Raw genomic sequence first — 14,809 nt, 5'->3', positions numbered from 1 at the left:
AAAAGCATCTCCATGTGTAAATCACATACACATTTGTATTGCTCCATGGTGCGACTGCACCTCAAATACTGTGTTCAATTCTGGTCACCGCATCTCAAAAAAGATACAGTGGCATTAGAAAAGGCACAGAGAAGGGCAACGAAAATGATAAGGGGATGGGACAACTTCCCTATGAGGAAAAGCTAAAGTGGCTATGGCTCTTCAGCTTGGAGAAGAGAAGGCTGAGGGGAGATATGATAGAGGTCTATAAAATGAGTGGTATGGAACAGGTAGATGTGAATTGCTTGTTTACTCTTTCCAAAAATACTAGGAATAGGGGCATGCGATGAAGCTACAAAGTAGTAAATTTACAATGAATTGGAGAAAATATTTCTTCACTCAATGTGTAATTAATTTCTGGAATTCACTGCTGGAGAATGTAGCAAAAGTGGTTAGCTTAGTGGGGTTTAAAAAAGGTTTGGATGGCTTCCTAAAGGAAAAGTCCATAGATTATTATTAAAATGGGACTTGGGAAAACCCACTGCTTATTTCTAGAATAAGCAGCATAAAATGTATTGTACTGTTTTGGGATCTTGCCAGGTACTTGTCACCTGGATTGATCACTGTAGGAAATAGGATGCTGGGCTTGATGGACCTTCAGTCTGTCCCAGTATGGCAATACTTATGAAAGCCGCTATTTACATGTGAAGATCCATAGCATGTAGAGATTTTAAGGGGTTGTGATTTGGATAGGGCTTGGATGGTGCAAAAATCTACACATGTGCTCCCCACTTCACAAGGGAATACATGTCTATGGTGAATAATATCCTTCTTGGATTTTACACCAACTTAGAGCCACACAGACTTTTAAGAAAGTGTTAATTTTGGGCAGGTTTTAAAAAAGGGATTTTAAGGGAACCATTCTCCTTAATTTCCCTGTTGTTTATTTCTGCCTCCAAAATGAAATCAAAATGGTGGCTTTAGTATTTAATTGGAGGAACATCCATGTATGTTTGTAAAATGAAGCAGCTACATACATTTGGAAGTGGTACCATTTACACATCAAATTTGAAAAATGGCAACTTCCATGTTGAAGTGCTAACACTACTAAGAGGAAGCTGCTGAGGCCATGTTGTTTATTTTGTCTACAGGTATATTTCTAAAATGGCTGTTCCCAGCCAGAAAATACATGTGCACACTTGCAGCTCTCAATTCTGATCTCTGTGCTCTATGTAAAATGGGCTTTTTATTGCACCATCTAGTAATTAATTCAAGATGCACAGGAACTGCATCTTGTCCATCCAATCTTTGTAAGTAACCTTGATTATAACAAACAGATGGCCTTTCAATCCAAAGAATTCCACTCTAGTGTTTGTCATAGGATATTCATTCTCTTAGAAGAAATTATCTTTATGCTTGAACCATTTGTTGGCAATCAAATTATTATGAAGATAAACCACTATATAAGGGAAAGGGAATGGGACTTGATATACCATTTTTCTGTGGTTTTTGCAACTACATTCAAAGTGGTTTACATAGTATATACAGATACTTATTTGTATCTGGGGCAATGGAGAAATAAGTGACTTGCCCAGAGTCCCCAGGATCAAAGTCCGCTGCACTAACCACTAGGCTACTCCTCCAGGTTGAAGGTGAGTATTCTTGAAGTAAACTGGGAAGAACACCACTTAAGGAGACAGAGGAAGCATATCAGGATGGGAGAAAAAGTGTTTCCAGTAATTAAAGAAGAAGAGATCATGTAACACAGATATCCAGAAGTATGCTAGGACATTTACTGTATAAAGATACGTTACTAGTCATAAGTACATAAGTATTGCTACACTGGGAAAGACCAAAGGTCCATCAAGCCGAGCATCCTGTTTCCAACAATGGCCAATCCAGGTCACCAATACCTGGCAAGTCTATGAACTAATTCATTGTGACGAACTTTTATTCTTGGCATTCAAAAAGAAAGAAAACTCAATGCCACTAATGCTGTAAACAAGTTTATTGAATGCCCATAATCTACAATTCATAGCACAGTCTTTTACCTTAACGCTGTAACATGATTGTAGAAGGAGCCATCAATCTTCAATTACTGATAGTTGTGGTATTTACTTGTAGATAAAAATATATATAAAGATGAAGTCAATCAAAGGTTAGATATCTTTGGAAAGTTTAATTTTGACTTGACAGTTTTCTTCTTTTATAGAATGCACAGCTCATGCCTAACACATTACAACATTTCACAGTATACAAAGGGAAAGGCAATTTTTTTCCCTTATCAAATTACAGAACCAGATTCTATCCATAGAAAAATCTCTGTTAGAAAGTTTCAAACATCATACAAAAAATAATTAGATAAAATAAGGTAAGATTCTGTTCTTGGTACTGTGTATTATTGTAGGCAAATGTTTACAGAAAACAGTGCTCTTCAATTGTCATCTTAGTACTTGAAATTAACCCATTAGTGTCCAATGTTCCCATATGGGAACAAATCAATATGTTTCCATATGGCTTATTATGGGAACATTGGGCACTAATGGGTTAAAGAACCAAAAACATTTTTCCCCAGTAACTTTTACCTCTTATTCATTTCATTGGGAAAAGAACACAATGCATTTTTTGAAAATAAGATTGAAGACCAAACAATTTTATTTCCACCCAGTAAGGTTAGCGTGATGAATTTCTCTTAGAGAAACCAGCTAATTAAAACTGCAATGTGGTCCAATTAATTTAAATACTAAGAAATAAATCTTCTAAACACCACCCAGGTCACTGTTGAAAATAAGAGCTGTTTTTAGTTTAACTTGCCAGAAAGGGCATTATAATACTACACTTCATAAGAAGCTTGAATCCTCAGAAGTATGCATTGACCCTTTCTAGATTAATCCGCATGGATGTTCTCTTGTACTGAAGAAATATTTTTCATTCATGTTTGCTTTCTTCTGACAAAATAAGAGATCCTTTCCACTGCTGCAGTTTCATCATTTTGAATTACAACATCCTCATTTTTTAAAGAACTTGTTGAAGCTCTGGTAGAGATGAAATGTTCCATTTCCTTGGATTACTGGAAGGGAAGCTGGATGCATGAAATTACACCTTCTTAAAAGCTTTGTAAAAAATCTTGCAGTTGTGTGAGTATTTCTGCATCTACCGTTTCCATAAGAGCTTGGAAATCCTGCTCTCCCATCAATTCCTGTTGGGCCTTGAGTTTCTCATAGACAAACTGCTTAAGTGGCACAGTGTGTACTGGATCCTTCAGTGCAAGCTGTGAAAATACAAAAAAGGAGAATATTATAAAAAGTAACATATCTCTCCACTGTAGCTGTAATTTAGTAATATATATTAAAAGCATGATTAAATTAACCGTTTGATTTAAGCTTTACTAGCTAATTATAATGAGATTTAACCATGCTAAACTCATCAAAGAGGAATTTGCTTTTATCTGAGGAAGAAACTTCTATTTTTTGATGGAATTTGGCTAGATGGAAGTTACTGTACTTCAAATATTTAAATAAAAACCAACTGGGAAAAGCATGTGGAGCATGTCAATTCTTTCCAACCTGGCTATATATGTATGTGGATAAATGTATGTCTGTGTTGCCTCTGGAATGTTGAATATGTGTGTGTGTGTGTGGGGGGGGGGGGGGGGGGGGGGGTGGGGGGGAATGCGGAGAACAGTTAGGTTTTGGGTGGTGGGGCAGTATGTGGGGTGGTAGGGCAGTTACAGAGTGTTATTTGGGGGGAAGACAGCAGTTTGTGAGGTGGTGGGGCAGTTGTGGGGGTACTTTTTAGGGATGGGGCAGTTTACAGAGGTGTTTTTTATGGGGTAGGGCAATTTGCAGGGGGTAGGTTAGAGGATGCAGCTGTTTGTGGGTTGGCAGGGCAATTGAGGGGGTAAATTTCGTGGTTGGGACAGTTGCAGAGGGTGGTACCTGGGGGTGGAGATAATTTGGGGTGATAGTAGAGAATAGGGAGAGGCAGTTTGAAAGAAGGAATTCTTTAACTGCATTGCAGCTGGAGCTCCTTTTTTATTTGGGGGTGTGTGGCTTACTTCTCTAGAACCTCTGGTCTATTACCCATTTTTAAACTCAATGGGGGTAATTAATGCTAAATGTTAGGCATGAAAAATCTGAACACTAAGCTAGTATTCTGTAACGGCAAATTTGCTTGCCAAATCTGTTATAGAATTCCAGTGTTAAGTTGGCAATCACAAGCCTAAAGTTAGGCATGAACACTTATGCCTGCTCTATGGCAGGCATAAATGTTCACGACTAAATGCTGCACCATGTGTGCGTACCAGACATCATTCTACAAAGAATGTGCAGGAATGGTCAGAACACCCATGACCTGCATATGTCTCTTCCATGTGAATGCTCCCCTTGCAGTTACATGCTAGAGCACTTAGATGTCAAGTTACAGAATAGCAACTAAGTGCACGACACACATACCTGATGTTTCACCACCATTTTGGTGTAAAAGTGCTGTTGTGATGCTGAAGTTATACGCTGAATTGGTGTCTAATTTTTGACATACTATGCAGAATAAGGGGGAATGCATCTTTTACTGGGTTTTCCAAAATGTGCCAATTTTCATTCAATTATGTCACATTTTTAGAGACTAATTTTGCCCCAGACAGATGGACATAAGCATTATACAAAAAGGTTCGAGAATGCCTGATAACTTCAGTTGGTGATGGAAAGAATAACCCTGTAGAACATCTAACATTTAGAAGATCTTACTTTCTAGACACAAGTTTCTGATGTTGCTTAAAGGGGATTCTTTGAGGGTAAATGGGTTTAACCCATGAAGAAAGCCCTTTTCAAGACTGTGCCACCTCCCCTTCCCCCAGAGTTTCTGGGGGTAGGCCAGTTACAGGGGTATTTTCTAGACTGGAGCTGTTTCTGTAGTAGGAGCAGCTGTGGTGATGGTGGTGGTGGTGGGGGGGCATTATTGGTTACTAAACATATGAATAAACATGGCTTAATGGGTTAGAACCAACATGGACTTTGCTACGAGACCAGTGCTTTTTAACCAATTTAAAAATGATCTGAAAAAAACAAACAAGTGAGGTGGTTACATTTGCAGATAACATACAATTCCTTTAAAGCTTTTAGATCATGGACAGAATGAAATAAATTGCAAGGGAAACATTGGGAGACTGGGTATTCAGATAGAAGATGAAATTTAATGTGGACAAATGCAAATAGGGAAGAAGAATAACCCAAACTATATAGTGGCTAACGATGTTAGGTTCCATTATAGGAGTTACCATCCAGGAAAAAGAGGCATTATTTTATTTATTTATTTATTAGGATTTACTAACTGCCTTTATGAAGAGATTCACCCAAGGTGGTGTACAGTATCAAACTTACAATTTTGTTAACAGCATAACCATAGTAAAATGAACAAGTATAGAAACAGATACAGTAAAAGATGAAAACTTGAAAGCAGCAAATTGAAACCTAATAATAGGACTATCATGCAACAGGATTAAAGATATACACATTTAACAGCACTGAAATTCAAATAACAGAGATATAATACGATGTAAGCATAATGATGGAATATCCAATAAGCAGACAATTAGAACATTTAAATAACAATGCTATGATACTAGTGCATTTCCATAATACGACTTAATAAAGCTGGGGGGCCAAATGTGGATATAGATGGGGACAAGATGCCTGGTACAGAGTCAGTTGGGATAAATAAATGAGTAGATAAATGAAAGGTAAGTTCTTTGTACAGTTAATCAAAATATAGGGAACTGGTCTAAGTTACAGTGGATTGACTCCTCTATGAGGAAAAGATAAAAATATTTGACCTATACAGCTTGGAAAAGAGACAGCTAAAATGAGATAATGCAGATGTCTATAAAATCATATGATTGTTCACCTTTCCATGCAGACTTTGAATGCCATCATTTATCCATTGAAATGATCTAAGAGAAATAGGATTTATTTTTGGGGGATCTTCCAGGTATTATGACTATTGTCAGAGACATGACGTTGGGCTCGATGGACGCTGCTCTGACTCAGCATGGCCTACCTTATGCTCTTATTACTTTACACTGCTCAAAAGAATACAAAGTAAAAGCCAGAAGCAATAGGCTTTGTGTCTCACATTTGTACGAAAGGTCTTGTTGACTGACAGCTATCTTCATATGACCTTAAATGATAGTTTACTTGATTTTACCTACACTCTCAAACAAAGCCTAATGGCCAACTCCTTTTTTTAATGCAATTTCTAGAGAGTGGACACTCACAGAAACTGTTCCGGTACCTCATTCCAGACACAACTCATTTGCTTTTTGTTTTATTTCAACAACACAAAAATACATTGAAGAGGGACACAGACAGCTCTCAGACAACAAATACTACAGGAAACTAACTGAGGACCCCACACAGGATTATACAAAGCAGCTAAAAGATCTTATCAGAACATTTCCTACACAAGCACAGCCACATCTGAAGAAACTCATACCAAACCTGCCTTCTGTGGGCACATTCTACATGTTACCCAAAATCCACAAACCTGGAAACCCGGGCAGACCAATCATATCAGGTACTGGCATGCTCACGGAGGAAATATCTGGACTCATAGAGGGAATTCTGAAACCTCTCGTGCACAAAACTAACAGCTTCATACAAGACACCACAGACTTTCTGAATAAATTGAAAAATATCAAGCAATTACCACCAAACACCCTTCACGATGGATGTAGAATCATTATACAGCAACATCCCACATGCGGATGGCATAGCTGCATGTGGAAGACTCCTAAAAAAATCCACACTGGACCACTAATACTCACCAGAAACTACTACAAAATTAATCAAATTCATTTAAACTCACAACTACTTCCGCTTTAACAATGATATCTATCTACAAATAATGGGCACCAGGACAGCACCCCAATATACCAACCTTTTTATGGCTGAGCTGGAAGAGACATTTCTGAATACATACCAGACCAAACCTCTAAAATACTACCGGTACATCGATGACATTTTTATGATTTGGACGGAGGGGGAAGAAACTCTGAAACATTTTTACTATTCCTTCAATACACACCATCCTACAATCAGATTCAAAATTGACTACTCCCCAGAAAAAGTCAATTTTTTGGACACCACAGTCTCAATCAGTGATGGCTGTATACAAACATCTATATACAAGAAACCCACAGGCAGATGCAGCTACCTCCACAACTCCAGCTTCCATCCTTCACATACAAAAAGATCCATCATTTACAGCCAAGCCACAAGATACCACTGTATCTGCTCTGACCCAGGGGACAGAGACAGACACCTTAAAAGCCTGACTGCATCCTTCAAACAGAAAGGCTACAACCCCAAAATAATCTCCAAGAATATTGCCTCCTCCCTCAAAACACCCAGGGAGAATCTGCTACAGTACAAAGAAAAAAAAGCCACAGACAGAATTCCCCTTGTAGTGACATTCAACGCAGAGCTGGAGAAACTGAGGAAAATCATAAGAGACCTACAGCCGCTACTCCAGGAAGATGAATTACTGAAAGAGATATTCCCATCCCCAGCAGTGCTGGCCTTCCGACAGCCACCAAACTTAAAACGCAAGCTGATCAGAAGTAAACTCCCAACACAGACGGAAAAAGAAAAGGGCATGTTTCCCTGTAACACAGCCAGCTGCAAACTATGCCAAAACATTTCAAAGACCCCACAGTCATTCACAAGGAAAAAATATTCAACATAAAGGAATCTTTCACATGCTCATCTTCCAATGTGGTATATATCATTCAGTGTAAAAAATGTAACAAAGGATGCTATATTGGAGAAACAGGCCAGATGCTTAAGTCAAGATTCAATCTGCACAGACATCACATGAAAATAGCCGGTGCCAGTCACACCACCACCCCTGTGGGCCAACACTTTACAAGACCAGATCACTGCACCGGTGATTTCACAGTAAGAATACTGAAAGGTAATTTTAAAACAATACAGGAACGTAAGACCTTTGAAATAAGAATGATTGAATATTTTGACACCCAACAAACATGACTTAATAAGGATCTGGGTTTTCTAACCCATTATAAACCATAAAGCTGTATTTCTCTGTTTATTTCTCTGTTTATTACCCTCCTCTCACCTACCAACACCCATCCTGTTAGAATATCAATGAAATGCTTTGATGTCCCCATGCATACCCCCAACCTCCCACTCTGTCAGACTGTCAAAGTAATGCTTGGATGTTTCACTTATATATACTATCTGCTACCACATTTGCTTATTTCTGATCTGACGATAAAGGGCAACATTCGAAAGCTAATCAAGAAATGTATTAAGTTATGTCCAATAAAAAAGGTATCATCTTATTTCCTTTTCCATGTTTTATTTTGTTTGATTTCTATTGATAACCTTTAAGAGTGGACTAACATGGCTACCACACCTCTCTATCTAACAAGCTAAATGAAACAGAACTGAAGCAAACTCAAATCCCACCATCACATTTCAGGAATATGTTTTACAAATTCAACTTTTGATATGTGCTACAACCTCTATTTCATATGTTATTAGTTTGTATGCAAGATCTACCAACAATGAAAGTGATTAATTCTAAACAAAATAGAGCAGATGAAGTATACACAAATAATGTATCATGTAGAGAAATCTGGAGCCAGTACATAAAAACAGAACTTGGGTTACAAAACAAACAAGGTTTAACCTAAGAATTTGATAAGACTACGTCCTCTATCCAGATACATTCAGCCATCTTATGCTAGCTAGTTCAGAAGGTGAGAAGGAAAAATCATTCAATGGTCTTCCTTGAGGAATTCTCAAAGTGTTTCAGAACCACCTCTCCCTCTAGAGATAAACTGTATTATTCTTTTATATACATATATTAAACACTGAAACAGTACGTTTCTTGAATGAGGCGAGAAAGTATCACTATTTCATCTGGTCAAACCTGCAGTGCCATTTGGGCTGCTGTATTCTCAGGTAGAAATCTTTAGAATATTTATGTACTGACTCTGCCAGAGAACAGACATTCACTTCTTCAGACCAAAATCCCTCACATCAACCCTTCCCTGATCTCATGCAGTTTAATGAACACTTCTTTCTCAGGGCAGCAGGGAGACAGCATGTAGCCAGGTGTGATTATCAGACAATAAATTACTTTTGCTATCACTTACACTTCCTGTGAGCACAGTGGATTTCATTAGTCTCACACAAAGATAACCTGGAGAGACAAAAGCTAAGGTAGCCTTTTCAAATACCTTTAATCTTTCCATATTCAACTCACTCCCAAAGAATGCATAGATTCAGAAACAGTGAATTAAATTACAAAAGATTAACCCCTCTACTCCATTATGCTACATCTCCTTTCTAAGGAGTGAATTTAGAGTGCCAGCTTTGAAATACAGTCCACAGAAGGCAAGAATCCAAATGTTTTTTCTCGTTTAAAATTCTAAGAGAAAAGACCTATAAGGAAAAAAAGAGAATCTTCCTCGTCTCAAGCCACACTATTACCTCCTATCTTCAGAATAGTTTTCATACCCAAAGTACATTGGCACAGAAAATAGCTGGATGGAAGGGAAGCTTTCCCTAATTTGTGTTTAGGGCAAGTTTGAAAAACAATGTACATAGTTGGATTTTCAAATCTTCATGCGGTTTGAATGCAAAAAACCGCCTGCAGAAAGACAGGTACAAAGGGGCTATTTTCAAAAGAAATATAGATATATAGTTTCTCTTTGAAATTAGGTACAAAATCTTGAAGTAGAAAGTCAGCATGAAGTTTGCACCTAGGCTGATTGCTTGAAAATTTCCCTTTTTTATTTTAAAATCAACAGAAAGTTGGAGAAAAATCATATATAGTTATCTGTTTATCCAACCTTTATAGAGCTACCTTGAACCTGCCATCTTCGTGGTTTATATAAAATTACATTATACAATCATTGTAACATATCAAAATCATAAAGCTTACCAGACAGTCAGCAAGCACTCCTCACTAACCCCCCCCCCCAAAAAAAAAACAAGCCACTCTTCCACGAGCATCGGTCTCTTCTGAAATTTTAGATTATCTTTCTCCATCCTAGTATTGCAGAAGTTGGCTTATAAAACAAATATCTGCTTCATTATAAAGCGGCTGACATTCTATTTCATTGTGATCACGAATTGCAGAAACACAACATAAAACCTGAACCTGAGACCACAAAGCAAATCTGGGGTCATAACTCACAATCCTTTCGTGACAATACTTTGGATCCAATTCTGCCCTCAACAACCTTGTTAATCTTTCTGTCCATCTCTCTGGGCTGAAATATAGCATATAGGTGGGAAGAACATGAGAAAAGACACAAAATTTCAGAATGGTCTGCACTGGATCGGGACTTGAGGAGAAATAAAAGTTCACATTAAAAAAACAATGCTCCAGTGCATTTCTCTAGGAGACGCAACTGCAGCAGCTACAGAATCTGTTGATGGTAACATCTAATGGATAAAAAATGTATCATACTAGATGTAATATTTCTTTCCAACCCAAAAGATTGTTGTAATGAAATTATACAAAGTGCAATGGTTCAGAAACTCTGCTTTGGGACCCCAAATAAGGACACATCATCAGTAGATGTGGTAACAGACCCAGAACTTCCTCTTTCCTGTGGACCTCCAATGTGACCTATGCCCAGTAGTGGTAGTCAGCATGGGGCCTTGAGTCAATGAATGTTTTCAGACCCTTCTCCTCCTCTAGTTAGATTGGAAACCCATGCAGAACACTGGTGTCAGTGAGTACACACTGACACAGGACTACAGCTACTGTTGCCACTTTTCATGCTGCTGCTGCCTTCATGAGGAGGAGGATAAAACAGATGAGAGAATATTTAAGTGTTAAAATGGGATCATTTTGGATAAATGTTTGGGATGCACTGACATAAGGGGTTCAAAACTATCAGATAAACACATCCACCCATCCTCACACACACAAGCAAACAGATAGATACATATCCATCTACCCCTACACAGAGACTCAGAGGGTTTGTAAAGAATTCCATGAGTCATATTGCACATGCTTTTCTCACAGGATATCCCTGAGGGGTCCTTTTACTAAGGTACACTGAAAAATGGCATGCAGTAGTGTAGGCGTGGGTTTTGGGTGTGCGCAGAATCATTTTTCAGTGCACCTATTAAAAAAAGGCCTTTTTAAACTTTTTGCCGAAAACAGACATGTGGCAAAATGATAATTGACCCGCGTCCATTTTGAGTCTGAGACCTTACCGCCAGCCATTGACCTAGCAATAAAGTCTCACATGGTAACCAGGCGGTAATGGTGTACGCAGTAATGGTGTACACGCGTCAAATGCCACTTGACGCATGTAGCTGCCATGCGCCAGAAAATAAATAATATTTTTCAGATGCGCCAAAATTGAAATTACTGCAAGGGCCACGTGGTAACTGGGCGGTAAGTCCAATTTGGTGCATGTTGGGCGCTCTTAGGTGCCTACGCAGCTTAGTAAAAGGGCCCCTGAAAAAGGAGGTGCTACTGCTGGAAAGGAATTTGTACTTGCTGACTTTAGTAAAATGGGGGAATACCTGAGGAAGGAGATGATGGGCTGGGAGGAAATACGAGAAGTGGAAGGACAGTGGCCCAGGCTGAAAGAAGCTATAAATAGGGCCACAAACCTTTATGTAAGGAAAGTAAATAAAAGCAAGAGAAAAAGGAAACCAATATGGTTCTCCAAGCAAGTGGTTGAGAAAATAAAGGCTAAAGAGTTGGCGTTCCAGAAATACAGAAAAACTCAAGAAAAGGAACACATGGAGGATTACCGGATGAAAATGAAAGAAGCCAAGAGAGAGATATGACTGGCAAAAGCGCAAGCGGAAGAACAAATGGCTAGAAATGTAAGGAGGGGTGACAAAAATTTCTTCAGGTATATTAGTGAAAGGAGAATGACTAAAAAGGGAATTGTGAGACTAAAAGATACTGCGAACCACTATGTGGAAAATGATGAAGAAAAAGCAAATTTGCTAAATAGATACTTTTGTTCTAAATCCTGGAGAAGGACCGCGATGGACTGGAAATAATACAATTGAGAATGAAGTGGATACAGCACTGTTCACGGAAGAAAGTGTGTATCAACAACTTGAAAAGCTAAAGGTGGACAAAGCCATGGGACCGGACGGGATAAACCCCAGGATATTGAGGGAGCTCAGAGAGGTTTTGGCGGGTCCTCTTAAAGATTTGTTTAATATATCCTTGCAGACGGGAAAGGTTCCGAGGGATTGGAGAACGGCGGAGGTGGTCCCTCTTCACAAAAGTGGTGATAGGGAAGAAGCTGGAAACTACAGGCCGGTAAGACTCACTTCAGTTATTGGAAAAGTAATGGAAGTGATGCTGAAGGAAAGGATAGTGAATTTTCTGGAAGCCAATAAGTTGCAAGATCTGAGACAACATGGCTTTACCAAAGGGAAATCGTGCCAAACGAATCTCATTGAGTTCTTTGATTGGGTGACAGGAGAATTGAATCAGGGACGAGCTATGGACGTAATCTACTTAGATTTCAGCAAAGCTTTTGACACAGTTCCCCACAGGAGGCTCTTAAATAAACTGGAGGGGCTGAAGATAGGACCTGAAGTGGTGAACTGGATTAGGAACTGGTTGACGGACAGACGCCAGAGGGTGGTGGTGAATGGAATTCGCTCTGAGGAAGGAAAGGTGAGTAGTGGAGTGCCTCAGGGATCGGTGCTGGGGCCGATTCTGTTCAATATATTTGTGAGTGACATTGCCGAAGGGTTAGAAGGTAAAGTTTGCCTATTTGCGGATGATACTAAGATCTGTAACAGAGTGGACACCACGGAGGGAGTGGAAAACATGAAAAAAGATCTGAGGAACTAGAAGAATGGTCTAAGGTTTGGCAATTAAAATTCAATGCGAAGAAATGCAAAGTGATGCACTTAGGGAATAGAAATCCACGGGAGACGTATGTGTTAGGCGGGGAGAGTCTGATAGGTACGGGCGGAGAAAGGGATCTTGGGGTGATAGTATCTGAAGATTTGAAGGCGATGAAACAGTGTGACAAGGCGGTGGCCGTAGCTAGAAGGTTGTTAGGCTGTATAGAGAGAGGTGTGACAAGCAGAAGAAAGGGGGTGTTGATGCCCCTGTATAAGTCGTTGGTGAGGCCCCACCTGGAGTATTGTGTTCAGTTTTGGAGGCCGTATCTGGTTAAGGATGTAAAAAGAATTGAAGCGGTGCAAAGAAAAGCTACGAGAATGGTATGGGATTTGCGTTACAAGACGTATGAGGAGAGACTTGCTGAACTAAACATGTATACTCTGGAGGAAAGGAGAAACAGGGGTGATATGATACAGACGTTCAAATATTTGAAAGGTATTAATCCGCAAACGAACCTTTTCCGGAGATGGGAAGGTGGTAGAACGAGAGGACATGAAATGAGATTGAAGGGGGGCAGACTCAAGAAAAATGTCAGGAAGTATTTTTTCACGGAGAGAGTAGTGGATGCTTGGAATGCCCTCCCGCGGGAGGTGGTGGAAATGAAAACGGTAACGGAATTCAAACATGCGTGGGATAAGCATAAAGGAATCCTGTGCCGAAGGAATGGATCCTCAGGAGCTTAGTCAGGATCGGGAGGTGGGGCTGGTGGTTGGGAGGCGGGGATAGTGCTGGACAGACTTGTACGGTCTGTGCCAGGGCCGCTGGTGGGCAGCGGGACTGGTGGTTGGGAGGCGGGGATAGTGCTGGACAGACTTGTACGGTCTGTGCCGGAGCCGGGGTTGGGAGGCGGGGCTGGTGGTTGGGAGGTGGGGATGGTGCTGGGGAGACTTGTGCGGTCTGTGCCGGAGCCGGTGGTTGGGAGGAGGGGCGGGTGGTTGGGAGGCGGGGATAGTGCTGGGCAGACTTATACGGTCTGTGCCCTGAAGAGCACAGGTACAAATCAAAGTAGGGTATACACAAAAAGCAGCAAATATGAGTTATCTTGTTGGGCAGACTGGATGGACCGTGCAGGTCTTTTTCTGCCGTCATCTACTATGTATGTTACTATGTTACTATGTTACTTGCAAGTATTTACCTTTTAAGAAACTGTCTTAAACCTTGGGGGAAAAGGGAAATGTGGGTTAAACTGATAAATTCTGCATTTGTTTATTCATTTCTTTGAAAAAAGCCACTGACTAGATGTTTTTGTGCTCTATGTTTTTATCTTTTTGGTACATTAAAAAAAAACCACGTCCAAGTGAAAAACACACAAAACTAAGCCATTGGGATGTAGGAGGAGCCAGAACTCTTAATAGACTGGCCACACAGACATCCCAGCAGAGCAGTGAGGCATCCTAGGGAGCACTGCAGTGGACTTCACCTAAAAGGTCCCAGGTACACATCTCACTGTTGCTCCCTTATATTGTATAGTGAGCTCTCCAAAACCCACCAAGAACCTACTGTATCCAACTGCACACCACTACAATAGCTTATGGCTGCAGGTGTCACCTATATGTGGATATAGTAAGTTTTTGATGGGTTTGGGAGGGGGCTGACACTTTCCACCACAAGTGTAATAGAGTGGGATATGTGACTGGGCCCCCTTCTCCACAGTGTACTGCACCGACCACTAGGCTACTCCAGGGACCTGCTTGCTGCTCTAATAGGACTAGCCATAACATTTGAGTTGTTATAGAGGCTGGTATGTACTCTGTTTCACATCCTAGGGGGGTGGGAGATGGTCAGTGACCACTGCGGGAGAAAGGGTTGGTCATTCCTTTATTTCTCTAGTCATTCTCTGGTCATTTAGGGCACTCTTTTGTGGCTTAGTCTTTATTAAAACAGGTCTAGTTCAAAA

At 40.0% G+C, this 14,809-nt stretch overlaps 1 protein-coding gene across 4 annotated transcripts in view; it reads right to left on the bottom strand.

Annotated features, from left to right (window-relative positions):
• Window positions 1–1,999: 1,999 nt before the first annotated feature.
• Window positions 2,000–14,809, bottom strand: part of IPO11 (importin 11) — an 813,637-nt gene continuing 800,827 nt past the window's right edge. For all 4 annotated transcript variants that reach the window (XM_030193171.1, XM_030193174.1, XM_030193172.1 and 1 more), the window contains one exon: window positions 2,000–3,250. In XM_030193171.1, the coding sequence (XP_030049031.1) occupies window positions 3,086–3,250 (165 nt within the window). In that variant the 3' untranslated portion in view covers window positions 2,000–3,085. The remainder of the gene's footprint in view (window positions 3,251–14,809) is intronic.

This window comes from Microcaecilia unicolor, chromosome 2, assembly GCF_901765095.1.
Source record: "Microcaecilia unicolor chromosome 2, aMicUni1.1, whole genome shotgun sequence".
Classification (NCBI taxonomy): Eukaryota; Metazoa; Chordata; class Amphibia; order Gymnophiona; family Siphonopidae; genus Microcaecilia; species Microcaecilia unicolor.
The sequence above is the reverse complement of the archived record's forward strand: the minus strand, read 5'-3'. Positions and strand labels throughout refer to the sequence as shown.